Source organism: Bubalus bubalis, chromosome 18 (assembly GCF_019923935.1).
Source record: "Bubalus bubalis isolate 160015118507 breed Murrah chromosome 18, NDDB_SH_1, whole genome shotgun sequence".
Lineage (NCBI taxonomy): Eukaryota > Metazoa > Chordata > Mammalia > Artiodactyla > Bovidae > Bubalus > Bubalus bubalis.
The window spans coordinates 55,000,108-55,012,929 of record NC_059174.1 but is presented as its reverse complement, the minus strand read 5'-3'; the positions used below and the strand labels follow the sequence as shown (position 1 = coordinate 55,012,929).

The 12,822-nt window shown below is 53.1% G+C and overlaps 3 protein-coding genes across 4 annotated transcripts in view; 1 reads left to right on the top strand and 2 right to left on the bottom strand.

Moving 5' to 3' along the window:
* Positions 1-938: 938 nt before the first annotated feature.
* FTL (ferritin light chain) lies at positions 939-2,798 on the bottom strand. Its single transcript, XM_025269477.3, has 4 exons — positions 2,481-2,798; positions 2,168-2,314; positions 1,415-1,540; positions 939-1,244 (listed from the first exon to the last, which is right to left on the bottom strand). Exons 1-4 carry the CDS (start codon positions 2,580-2,582, stop codon positions 1,092-1,094), a joined length of 528 nt encoding a protein of 175 aa, XP_025125262.1. The 5' UTR covers positions 2,583-2,798; the 3' UTR covers positions 939-1,091.
* Positions 2,217-12,822, top strand: part of TULP2 (TUB like protein 2) — a 60,278-nt gene continuing 49,672 nt past the window's right edge. Inside the window, exon 1 of the mRNA XM_044930854.2 lies at positions 2,217-2,341. The gene's annotated coding sequence lies outside the window, so the exon portion shown is untranslated. The remainder of the gene's footprint in view (positions 2,342-12,822) is intronic.
* Positions 6,295-10,545, bottom strand: BAX (BCL2 associated X, apoptosis regulator). 2 transcript variants are annotated; one of them, XM_006050927.4, is made up of 6 exons: positions 10,434-10,543; positions 9,796-9,847; positions 9,559-9,705; positions 9,048-9,183; positions 6,960-7,064; positions 6,295-6,568 (listed from the first exon to the last, which is right to left on the bottom strand). In XM_006050927.4, the coding sequence occupies exons 1-6, from the start codon at positions 10,465-10,467 to the stop codon at positions 6,464-6,466; spliced, it is 579 nt and encodes a 192-aa protein (XP_006050989.1). In that variant the 5' UTR covers positions 10,468-10,543; the 3' UTR covers positions 6,295-6,463. The 2 variants fall into 2 exon arrangements, with proteins under 2 accessions (XP_006050989.1, XP_025125261.1); XM_025269476.3 differs by lacking the exon at positions 9,796-9,847 and having other exon boundaries at positions 10,434-10,545.

Here is a 12,822-nt window from a genome sequence, read left to right as displayed (position 1 = left end):
GGCCTTACTGTCCCCTGGATGGCTATTTGTGGGAAAAAACTTTCAGTTCTAATCTTCCCTAGGCTACATGTGCATCTCCAAACCAATCGCTTTTCAGGGGAGTAGAAAGCTCTGGTTGTTTGAATTTGGACGTATCATCTTCCTTCTGTTAGCCACTGTTTGTATCAGAAACCAGAAGTCCCCTCCCCCACCAGCAGAAAGGGCATGGTGCTTGTCTACCAGAAACAGGATCAGGGTAGGAGGTCAGCTTTTGTCCCCATTCCCCCCCACCCCACCCCCGCTTGGACTTAGCAGCTGCCTGCTAAGGCATCTTCAAGCTTCTATTCCATTTGGACAATTTCATAGTGCTGAGCCCTGAACCCTGGCTCAGTACCTGTTTCACATGATGTGGTCTCAGCTGCTGCTCAGACCCACAGGCCGGATTCTACCTTTTATGTGCCTTGAGTTCCACACAAGCAGCCTTTGGAGGTCAGATCTGGGTGTGCATGGTGATTACCATGGGTAATTTACACAGTAATTCTCAAGTCACCCACATAAAGGAGCTGGCAATTCTATTGATACTGAACCTCCCAGAATTGAGCCAGACAGTAACTTTCAGAACCTCCCAGAATTGAGCCAGACAGTAACTTTCAGAGCTCAGCAAGTGCCTGGCAACATAACTCATCTGAACCAGTTTCTAGTTACTAATTAACAGCTGTCTGCTTCCAGTTACCAACCCCAGGTTTTACCAAACTCTCCCTGGAATCTGGGCTCTACCCTTTTAGGAAGGGCAGTTAACAGCCTGGCAAAGCAGAGAACCTACTACTGCAACACCCCACAAGTGTTATGTCTTAGAACAGTAAACCGAATCGACTCCTTTCTCCCTGCCAGCCCAGTCCAACCAGCTTTATGAAGAGACCCCACCTTTTCCCCACCATGATACACACACAAAACCAGGATATGCTGCAAAAAGCTTTATTGTTTCCATATGGTCCAAGGCTTGAGAGAGGGCTCCAGGGTGTTAAAAAAGCTGCCTAGTAGCTGCAGAGAGGGGCTTCAGGCAGCCCGGATGTTAGGCGGGTTCTTCAATGGCCACTGGTCTCCAGAAGCTCCTAGTCGTGCTTGAGGGTGAGCCTTTCGAAGAGATACTCGCCCAACCCAGCCTGGGGACCAGCCAGCCTGCGGAGGTTGGTCAGGTGGTCACCCATCTTCTTGATGAGTTTCACTTCCTCATCTAGGAAGTGGTTCTCCAGGAAGTCACAGATCTAAGGAACAGAAGAGAAAATGTTGCCACTTACAGATCTAATAATGGGACAGATCAGGCAGGGAGGCTCAGGAGAAAATCTGTCCATTCAAATGGTCAGTGCTTAGTTGGAATGTAAGTATCATTCTGGGTAAGGTCTTAGGATGGTCAGAGGTGAAAGGAGATACTTACGTGGGGGTCTCCGCGGGCAGAAGCCAGGCCATGCAGATCCAACAGGGCTTGATTCAGGTTCTTCTCTACGAGAAGGGCGGCCTCCATAGCGTCCTGGGTTTTACCCCACTCGTCTTGAGATGGCTTCTATACCGAAAACAGAAACGGCTCAGTATTAGCCACTCTGCAGCTGCTAAGTCGCTTCAGTCGTGTCCGACTCTGTGCGACCCCAGAGACGGCAGCCCACCAGGCTCCCCCGTCCCTGGGATTCTCCAGGCAAGAACACTGGAGTGGGTTGCCATTTCCTTCTCCAATGCATGAAAGTGAAAAGTGAAGTCGCTCAGTCGTGTCTGACTCTTAGCGACCCCATGGACTGCAGCCTACCAGGCTCCTCCGTCCATGGGATTTGCTAGGCAAGAGTACTGGAGTGGGGTGCCATTACCTTCTCCGACTAGCCACTCTAGAAAGAACTAAAAACTGATTTTCCAGTAGTTGCCAGAGTAAAGGGTTTAGCCAGAAAAAAAACAAGAAGAGCGTGTATATTTCATCCTCAGTATCCTACAAACTACACGTCCCAAAACACCACACGCTGCGTCCTGGACCGCCACGTCTTGGGTGAACGGCTGCGCCTCCATTTCCAGCCATAACAAACAACCCACACAAGACTGAACTCAGTCTCCCAAGAGCCTATGCAGTACCCAAACCGCTACAATCAAGGGGTCTCTCACGCAGGGATTGTTGGGAGATGTAGTCGGCTGCCCACACACTATTTACCTGCACGTCCAGGAAGAGGGCGCGGCCGCCACGCTGGTTTTGCAGTTTCAAGAGACGCTCCGCGCCCTCGCGCTTCTCCTTGGCCAATTCGCGAAAAAAGTGACCCACACCCTCCAGGGCCACATCGTCGCGGTCGAAATAGAAGCCCTGCAGGAAGAGATGGCGGGAACAATGGTAAGCAGGAGGCGAGGCCAGGCAACCGGACTCTGCCTTCTGACTATCCAAGGGGACAAAGAAGGCCAGCGCGTACGCAGAGGGCCGGAGGTGCGCAGCTGAGGGAAACTTGGGCTGGGGGCGTCTTGGGGAACCTCACCAGAGAGAGGTAGGTGTAGGAGGCCCGCAGTTGCATGTTAACCAGGCGGTTGACGGCGGCCTCCACCTCGGTAGAATAATTCTGACGAATCTGGGAGCTCATGATTGGTCGGTAATAATAAGGAGTTAAAAAATGGTGGCTGGTCCCGGTGATCGCGGACAGCTGAGTGGCTGACTCCGAAGGTTGCGACTGGAAAAAAGGTTGGAGGGTAGTCGGAGGCTGGAGCAAGGGGCGTCCCTGGGTCTGTTCCGTCCAAGCACTGTTGAAGCAAGAGACAGATCCGCGGGGCCGCCGAGCACACTTCAAAAGCCTGTGGACAAGGCGGCTTCTTTTATAGCGCGCGGGCCCTCGGAAGTGGGGCGGTCAGGGAGAGCGGTCGGCCAATCTGCGGTGGCGGGAGGCGGGACCTAGTGCCCGGGAGTGACCAATCAGGAGCAGATGGGGCTTCCAACTCCCCGCCCCGAGGTGGGGAAGTCACGCGCCTGTACAGGAGGGAGTTGTGAAATGGAAATGGGGGGCTGGGGGTTTTCGCAGTATGCAAAGGCTTTGGGGCTAATTCTGGGAAGCCGAGGGATTCTGGAGGGGTCGCGCTGATAGGTGAACGATTAATGAAGACACTGGGAGCCCTGCAAACTAATGATCCCTGGGTCCCCCGGGGTCTCTCAGGAAAGTAAGCTGGATTCTGGCGTTGTGTCAGGGCATGGAAGTTACTGGAACCCCGGGGGTTCTTTAGAGGTGTGGAAACCTCCAGAATACTGGAAATTGCTCTGGGAGATGAGGGTCCCCGGAGCAGTGAGAAGTTTGGAAAACTGTGAGATGATATTTCTGGAACCCCAAGGACCTGGAGCCTTGGGGTTCAAAAGTCGGGGGGTTTCTGCAGCTTTAGAGTTCAGTGGAAGTCCATATTTTTGTGGAAACTTCCTGGGGAAGGTCTTTAGACCCTGGAGGTGATCTGCAAGATTAAGAAAACAGCTGTAGAGCCCTGGGGTTCAGCCCCATAGTGGGGAGGGGGGAAATGTTTCTGAAAGTCTTGTAAGGGCTTTTTAAAGAGGTTAGGAGTCTTGGAGAATCCTTTGGAGCCCTAGGAAGATAAGTCTGGGCCACTTGGAATACCTAGGGGCTATTTTAGGAGCCTCTCTCTCTTTTTTTTTTTCTGGGAACTGAGTTTGGGAGGGAGTGAACCAGAACTTTGTTGGGGGGGATCTCTCTGAGACTGGATTTCCTGAAGATTATTTTGAAGGCAGCCAGAAACTGAGAATTCTTTTTTGGCTCTGAAGTAACCTCTCTGAAGTTGTCCCAGTCTTGCCTGACACATTCTTCAGGATCACAGAGAAGCCCTGGTTCCTGGGTAAACAAGAAGGGCCTGGGGACCTGTGGATGGATGTCTGTCTTCAACCAATGGACGTTTTTAATGTGTATCTGGGCCAGGCTGGTGCCTGTGTGGCAGATCTGGTTCACAACAGGACTCTGCCCTCAAGGAGCTCCCCATTGTTGGGGGGAAAGGAGAAACAAAGACAAGAATTTGACCCTCTGTAAGTGCCCTAATGGAGGCAGCTGGCGGGCTGGGGCAGAAAGCTGAGGCTGCAGGGGTGCTGGGGGCAGAGGTCAGGGCCCCTCCTTGCAGAGAAGTTTCTCCAAGCAGCTTGGGCAGGGTACCACCTGATCAGGGGGAGGCCAGTCAGGCTGGTATCTGGGGTCCTCAAGGGGTGTCTTGGCCCAGAGCCAGACTAGCAGCTGTGCTGAGTCATGCTGAACTCAGCTCCGGAAGGGGCTCTGGTGGGGGGGGCCGGGTGAGGCCCGCTCACTGACCTCATCTCCTGGGGGGTGTACTGCAGTCTGGCTGGGACCCGGGGAACTGGGCCTAGCTGGGCCCCAAGTCTGGCTGCCTCCCCCAAGGTGCTGCCCTGAGTGTGCTTTGTCTCTTGAGTCTTACTGTCTTTTTAGTTCCCTTGCTGGTTTCCCTGGGCTCCTCCTGCCTGTGTCCATATTGTCCCCTCTCTCTGGGCGGTGACTCAGTCTCCCCTTACAGCTACTTTTTCAGACCTCCATCTCTCCCCTCTCTGGGTGTCTCTGGGGAAAGCCTGTGGGGGAGGGGCAGTTGCCCCAGGCACACAGTCACAATGGGGCCTGAGTTATTCATTCACCAAATTGCATACCTCAGCCCAAAGACCTTTAGCCTCGGCCTAGAGGAGCAGTGACCTGGAAAGTGCTCTCAGGTGGAGGGAGAGGAAGGGTGTGATAAAGGTGATCTGAAGCTGGACTGTTGGATCGGGGGATGAGGGGAAGACTGGAGACCCAGGGAGACAGGGACAGGGAGACAGGGAGGTCAGAGAACGGCAAAGACAGAGGGGAACAGAGAGCCAGAGAGGTGACAACCAACTCTGACTATCTCAGTGACCTTGCTACTACTAAGTCACTTCAGTTGTGTCCGACTCTGTGCGACCCCATAGACGGAAGCCCACCAGGCTCCCCCGTCCCTGGGATTCTCCAGGCAAGACCACTGGAGTGGGTTGCCATTTCCTTCTCCAATACATGAAAGTGAAAAGTGAAAGTGAAGTCACTCAGTCGTGTCCGACTCTTAGCGACCCCATGGACTGCAGCCCACCAGGCTCCTCGGTCCATGGGATTTTCCAGGCAAGAGTACTGGAGTGGGGTGCCATTGCCTTCTCTGCTCAGTGACCTTAGTAATCCCGTTTTCAGATTCCCCTTCTTTTTAAGAATTTTATTCATTTATTTCTGGCTGTGCCGGGTCTCCCTGGCTGCATACAGGCTTTCTCTAGCTGTGGCAAGTCGGGGCTACTCTCTAGCTGCGTGTGGGCTTCTCATTGGGGTAACTTCTCTTGTTGTGGAGAACGGGCTCTAGAGAGCGGGTTTGAGTAGTTGTGGCTCATGGCTTTAGTTGCCTTGTGGCATGTGAAATCTTCCCAGAGCAGGGATCGAACCCATGTTCCCTGCATTGGCTGGTGGAGTCTTAACCACTGGACCACCGGGGAAGTCCTTTTAAAAGAAAAATAATTGCTTGGCTGCACCAGGTCTTAGTTGAGGACATAGGATCTTTGTTTCAGCAGAGGGATCTTTTAGTTTGGGATCTATTAATAGTTCCCTGATCAAGGATTGAACCTAGGCCCCCTGTATTGGGGGTACAGAGTCTTAGCCACTGGCCGGCCAGTGGCTCTTCTGAGCTCAGCATCTTCCCACAGGCTGGCTCCCATCCTGAAGGCACAGGGCCAGACCCCAGACTCCTCCCCCCAAAACCTGTCAATCTCTGCTCATGTCTCTCCTCTGCCCAGACAATTCTTGCTCAGGCCGCCTCCAGAGTCTCCCTTGGACCCTCTCCAGCCTCCTCAGCCATCCAACCTCCAACCTTCCCAAAAGGCCTGAGCCCTACCCCTGTTCTCCTAGTCCTCCCGAGGCCTGCACACCCGCTTCTTCCCCGTTTCTCCTCCTCAGTAAATGTACAACTTCCTGTAGTCCCATGTGATGGAAGCTTCCGGGCCCTAGTTCCTGGGGTTCAGGAGGCCTGCTTTGCACCCTGCTGCCCTGACCTCCACAACACCCCCCCCCAGCCTCTGTCAGGCTGGGGCCTGGCCCAGTGCTGCCTCCAGCACAACACCCTGGCTGTGACAAGGACACGGGTGATTCAAGCCGCCTCGGTTCCCCTCAGGACTGTGGGCTCCTTGAGGGCAGAGCCATGATTTAACTCGCCACTGACCCACAGAGGGCACTGGTTACCCTCAGAAAAAGATGGGTCAGCGCATGAAGCCTGGTCTCCTGCGACAGCCAGGAAGCGGGCCCAGTGACTCAGAGTCCAAAGTGTGGTCCAAAAGAGGTTTATTGTGCCCACCCCCCAAGACCACACCTCCCTACCCTGCCCCACCCCAATAATTACAAAAGTAAGAAAAACTCCCATGGCCCCCAAATCCGCCCCCCCCCCAGAAAAATGCCATAATTTATGCAGAAAAAGTCCAAGGCAGTTGATGGCCTCAGCCCATCTTCTTCCAGATGGTGAGCGAGGCGGTGAGCACTCCAGCCACAAAGATGGTCACTGTCTGCCATGTGGGTGTCCCAAAGTAGGAGAGGAGGCCGTCCTGGGGACAGGGACAGCAGGCACTTCAGCGACTCAGCCAAGGGGCAGCCCCTGGGCCAGCACACGAGGGAGCAGGGAGGGGTCAGAGGGCACAAGTAGGGGCAAGGGCCTACGAGTGGGGAAGTTAAAGGATTATCATAGAACTTGAGGGATTCCAGAGGACTTGGAGGGAGGCACCAGGGAGGGCAGCGAGGCATCAGGTCAGGGGTCACTAGGAGGTCAGAGGTCATGAGGAGGTCAAGGGTCATGGACAGGTCATTGGGCGCCCTGTGAATCAGGGGTTGATCAGACATATGACCCCAAAATGGGGAAGGGGGCAGTCCTATGGTGAGCACAGAAAGGCCCAAGGGCCCCAGAGGAGCGGGGGAATGGGGTGGGGTTAAAGGTCTCACCCAACCACCCTGGTCCTGAATCCAGCCCAGCAGCCGCTCTCGAAGGAAGTCCAATGTCCAGCCCATGATGGTCCTGATCAACTCGGGCACCTTGGTGCACAGGGCCTATGGGAAGTGGGGACTTCAGGGACTGAGCCTTGTCCCTACTGCCTGGGGCCACTGGCCCCCAGCCTCCCTTCTCATGCTCTGTCTCCCTCCTGCCCGTCTGCAGTCTGTTTTCCACTCAGCGTCAGAATAAGCCTCATAAACTGTAATATGGATCTCGTCCTTGTCACCTGCCCTGTTCACAAACCATCTTATGGCTCCCTGGTACCCCTGGGATGAACAATCAAAAGTGCAGCTTGGCCTACAAGGCCCTGTGTGAAGGCTCTGACTTGAACACATTCCACTTTTCCTCTTGCTTTCTGCACCTCATTGCCCTTCTTCCACATCTTCATTCCCACCAAATTCTTCACCTGCCTCAGGACCTTGGCACATGCTGATTCTTCTGCCTCAACAGGCCTCAACCTTTTCCATTCACCCCTCAAAGCCCAGGTCTAATGTCACTTCCCCAGAGAGGGCTTTCTGATCTTCAGATCAGGTAAGGCCTGACACCCCCCATACCCAAGACCTACTCTTCAACTTCCTTAGCCTTCCTTCTCACCCTTTATCTCACTGCTTCTCGCCTGTTGTCCCCAGCTCCATACAGAGCCCTCCTACAACCCCGACTGCGTCCCTCTCTCCTCTTACATTCAAGCCCCATCAGCTCAATCTTGCAAACACATTAAGGAATCTACTTCCCCACCTCCACTGCTGCCACCTCAGTCATCCATTATAGGACCATTGTAGGTACCCCTCATCAGCTTTCCAGTTTTTGCCTTTGTGCCTCAGGATCCCTTTTTCTACTCACAGTGGCCAAAATAATTTACTGGGGCTCCCCTCCCCCAGTATTTTATCATGAGAATCTTCAGAGAAACAAAAAGAATTTCACAGTCAAGAAGCATATACACACAACCTAGGTTCTACAATCAACATTTTGCTGTCCTTGCTAGACAGAGGAAGAGATGGTTAGATGGCATCACTGACTCAATGGACATGAGTTTGAGCAAACTCTGGGAGACAGTGAAGGACAGGGAAGCCTGGCATGCTTCAGCCCATGGGGTCACAGAGTTGGACACAACTTAGTGATTGAACAACAACAATCCTTGCTAGAAAAATCTTTTCTGCTTATAAATCGGGTCATCTAACTCTTGTTTAAAACCAGCCAATCACTCTTGCTACACTCAGAGTAAAGCTGGCTGATCTTTACAGAGGCCCACAAGACCCCTTGAAATCTGCCCTCATCACTCACCTTCTCCCTCTCCTTACTCTATTCTAACCACATGGGCCTCCTCATTGCCCTCAACACACCAGGCTTGGTCCTACCTCAGGTCCTTTGCATGTGCTGCGCCCTCTATCGGATACATTTCCCCCCATCTTTATATATATATCTGCATCTTTCTTGTCATTCCATCTTAGACTTTAATGTCACCTCCTCTGAGAAATGGTCTTGTGGCTCCTTTGCACAATCATGTCACCACAGTTTACTTTGCTCAGCAGTCATCATACAACACGGGCTTCCTGAGAGAAGGGACCTAACCTAGTTCTGTTCTGCATCCTGGGTGCCAAGTACAGGTCGCACACATCATAAGCCCAATAAATGTTTGTTGAATATGTGTGTGTGTGTGTGTGTGTGTGGGGGTCGCTCAGTTGTGTCCGACTCTTTGCGACTCCACAGACTATAGCTGGCCAGGCTCTTCTGTCTCTGGAATTCACTAAGCAAGAATATTGGAGTGGGTTGCCATTTCCTTTACCAGGGGATCTTTCCGACCCAGGGATCAAACCTCGGTCTCCTGCATTAGCAGGTGGATTCTTTATCATCTGAGCCACTAGGGAAGCCCATGCTGAGTGCATAAATACATGAATGAAAAAGCTGATGAGTGGCCCATAGCTGACTCTCTCCATTCCCTCTGTGGTTTCCGGGCTGTCCCGAGGGTTGACCTCATGACTCCCAGGTCCTCTCAGGCCTGAAGGGAGCCTCCCTGGGCTCAAGGCCCTGCAGCCGCCCACCTTGAGCACCAGTTTGCTGGCAAAGTAGAAAAGGGCGACAACCCGGCCCCAGTTGAAGTTGCCGTCGGAAAACATTTCAGCCGCTACTCGGAAAAAGACCTCTCGGGGAGAGTCTGTGTCCACAGCTGCGATCATCCTGCAAGAGAGAGGAGAGCCAGTGTTGGGGAGGGAGGATCAGGCAGAGTGTGGCAACTCTGGGGTCCACCCAAACCAAAGATAAAACCCAAGACCTGAGCCAGGCTGAAATCAAAAGAGGCCCTTGTGGGGGAAAGCCGCAAGATAGAAACTGGGGAAAAAGACTCCATGAAGGAGAGTTTCAAGATCCCAGGGCACGGGAAGGCTGGGAGTCCAGAGTGCTGAGTTGAGTGATGGGACCCTGGACCTCTGAGTCTGAAAGAAAAGGGGGCTGGACTCCAGCCTCCCAGTGGAAGTGGGGGTTGGGAGCTGGGACTCCTGGGTTCTGAGAGAGAAGGGGCCAAGTCGCTGGACTCCTGGGTCCCAGGGGCCACACCTCTGTAGCTCCATGTTACTGTCCAATTCATCTCCGATGCGCTTCAGACACTCGCTCAGCTTCTTGGTGGATGCATCCTGGGGCACCTGCTCCAAGCCCAGCTCGGGTGTCTCTCCCCCCATTCGCCCTGCTCGATCCTGGATGAAACTAGGGTGGGAACGGAGTTGCGGGGATACAGAATCAGAACGGGGTCTCATTCCCCAAATCCGTTCCGCAATAATCAGACCTCAAACTCACCCCTGAAGCAAAAGGGCCCCTGTCTTCATGATCTGCTCAGAGCTGGTGGGCCCTAGAGGAGAAAGGAGGGAAGAGGTGCCTGGACTCTTGGGTCCTAGGAGGATCCAAGGAACTGGAGTGGCTCCTGATCTCTGGGGGAGGACAACGCTAGGGGGCTCTACATTTCTGGGCCCCTCATAGATAAAGTGAAGTGGGAGCCCAAGCAACTGAATCCCCGATGAAGAAAGCAGCAGGGGTCCTGGGCCTGTTATCCTTCATTCTTCCCGGGGCGGGGGGAGAAGGCTGAGGGAACACTTCAAGGGTCCAGACCTCTGGCCTGAGGCGACTGAGGGGAGACCCGCCCCTCCCACCAGGAAGTGGTGCCGGCGACAAGCCCGGGCCTGCCCCCAGGGCTTGGATTATGGGGTTCTCCCGCTCCTTGGGGGTCAGAGAGCACCAGGCGGGAAGGGATCGGGATGCGGAGGCCGGAGAGCCGGGGACCCCCGGGGAGGGAGTGGGTGGAGGCTGGCAGCGCCGGACCCGGGAGTTTCTATGCCGGAGTGCTTGGCGATCGCACGGCCCCACACCGGCAGGAGGGATCGTGGGGTCGGTCGGCTGGGGGCTCGCCCTCCCCCCCGCCCGTCTGCCTCCCGCCTCACCCCCGCCTCTGGGTTGCTCCCCGGACCCGTCCATCACCGCCGCTCCCGCCGCCGCCTCTCGCCGGGTCCGCCCGGGCGGCCGCAGCACGCCCCTGGTCACGTGAGCGCCCCGCTGAGCGTACGTCCTCTCACGTGACCGCCCCTCAAAATGGCCGCCGCGAGCCTCTGCCCCGCAGGGCTGCGCAGAGTCCCGACCACACCTGCCTCACCTGCTCTTGGAGAGCGCGGCCCCTATCACGTGACTGTCCAGTCTGCACTTCCCTTTAGGAACTGGTCGTGGCGCCGTTCTACCGGCTAAGCAGTAGTCGCAGCTGTAACTTTTCTTCATTCCTGCAGTATTTTCAAAAGTTTCAGGGGGCACTCAAGCCCTTCGCAGGATAGAAAGAATATCAGAAGTCAAAAATAGCATTTATTGAGGCAGGACATTGCAGATGATTAACGTCTATAAATGTTTATGTGCGTGTGGGGAGGGGGGCGGGGGGAAGGAATTTGAAGTTCAAGAAGTGATAGATTGGCAGGGTGTGGACAGAAAGGGACCCCAAGAGAGGCTCCTGGGTTGCTAGAAATGTGCCATACTTACTTGAGCATGTGTTGTGCTGTGTTCAGTGGTGTCCTATTCTTTGGGACCCCTGGCAGACTCCTCTGTCCATGGGATTTTCCAGGCGAGAATACGGGAGTCCTTTGCTATTTCCTTCTCCGGGGTTTTTTCCCAGCCCAGGGATTGAACCTGCATCTCTTGTGTCTCCAGAATTGGCAGGCAGATTTTTTACCACTGAGCCACTTGGGAAGCCCATGCACATATTTAAAAATTCCTTGAGCTGTACACATAAGATATGCACTTTAATGTATGGAAATGATTATATCACCTTGTAAAAAGAAAACAGTAAGAAGAAAAAAGAACTGAGATTAGAAAAATTGGCTGGGTCAAATGATGAATGGTTTAGCATATAAGAGAAGGGAATCTATTTCCCAGGGGTGCCTGGGAGCCAGGGAAATTGAAGATTATAGTGTCTTAGTCCATCAGCCTAACAACACCAGTTTATTGACCAGTTTATTGACAGTAAAGTTTATTGACCCATGAAGATGATGGAGATGACACAGCAGAGCAATCATGGAACATCTTGACAGAGGAAAAGGTAGAGTTATTATTGGTTTGGAGGAAATGTTGAGTTTAGGTGACGACTATATGATAGGCTCAAAGCCAAGCAGTTGGTGGACTGTGAAAGGAACCAGGGTTCTGTATCCTTGCAAACTACAAGATTAATGTGGGTGTGGACCGTTGGGTCCAGAAACCCTTTGCTCTGCTCTTGAGTTGGAAATTGAAGCTGCTACTCTGTATCAAATGAGTTAGATCCCACAGGCAAGAGTGGGAGTGCAATGTTGCATTTTTACTGATAGAATTTTTAATGCTTGATGATTTTAGAGAACAAAGTTTCTCTGTGAGTAAGAAAGCATGTCCTTGGGAGAAAGTGTTTTCTATTCATTTAGAAGCTGGCTTTGTTTGTGTGTTATTCCAGCCCAATGAATAAGCCCTCCTTCCATCCCAATTACAGAAAAGGAAGAAAGGGCTTTTAATGCTGCCACAGATGTCTAATGGAGAAGGCAATGGCACCCCACTCCAGTACTCTTGCCTGGAAAATCCCATGGACAGAGGAGCCTGGTAGGCTGCAGTCCATGGGGTCACTAAGAGTCGGACACGACTGAGTGACTTCACTTTCACTTTTCACGTTCAGGCATTGGAGGAGGAAATGGCCACCCACTCCAGTGTTCTTGCCTGGAGAATCCTAGGGACGGTGGGGCCTGGTGGGCTGCCGTCTATGGGATCGCACAGAGTCGGACACGGCTGAAGCGACTTAGCAGCAGCAGCAGCAGCACAGATCTCTAAACAGTACAACTGTTAAATAGTTGGGGGGGGAACCTTTTTGATAGTTCTGAAGTCAAAATTGTTTACAATAATAAAGATGCTATATCAGAACTATGAAGTCCAATTCCATCATGGGCCCCCAATGAGACCTACAGGTAGTCACGCCCCTGTGTAGTCCCCTCCCATATTGAATAGACTGAGTGTGACTAATAGGATATTGTGGAAATAATAAAGTGTAACTTTCAAGGTTAGGTCATAAAAGTCACTGCAGGTTCTGCCTGGCTCTTTCTTGGATCATTTGCTTTATTAGAGGAAGCAGCTGGCATGTTGTAAGGACATTCAAGCAATCGTCCTCAGGGGAAACACACATGTGGAGGAACCAAGTCCTCCAGCCACGTGAATGAGCGGCTTTGGAAGCACATCCTCCAGCCCCAGTCAAGCCTTCTGATGACAGCTGTGCCCACCAACATCCCGATTGCAACCTCATGGGAGACCCTAGGCCAGAACCACCCAGCCAAGCCACTC

Excerpts from the sequence above, each read along its gene's own strand:
- BAX (XM_006050927.4), bottom strand. The coding sequence starts at position 10,467 with ATGGACGGGTCCGGGGAGCAACCCAGAGGCGGGG. Across the intron at positions 9,848-10,433 it reads GGAGCAACCCAGAGGCGGGG|GGCCCACCAGCTCTGAGCAG; the intron begins GTGAGGCGGGAG and ends TTTCTCCTCTAG. Across the intron at positions 9,706-9,795 it reads GGGGCCCTTTTGCTTCAGGG|TTTCATCCAGGATCGAGCAG; the intron begins GTGAGTTTGAGG and ends TTCCCACCCTAG.
- FTL (XM_025269477.3), bottom strand. The coding sequence starts at position 2,582 with ATGAGCTCCCAGATTCGTCAGAATTATTCTACCGAGGTGGAGGCCGCC. Across the intron at positions 2,315-2,480 it reads CCTACACCTACCTCTCTCTG|GGCTTCTATTTCGACCGCGA; the intron begins GTGAGGTTCCCC and ends CTCTTCCTGCAG. Across the intron at positions 1,541-2,167 it reads CCCTCTTCCTGGACGTGCAG|AAGCCATCTCAAGACGAGTG; the intron begins GTAAATAGTGTG and ends TTTTCGGTATAG.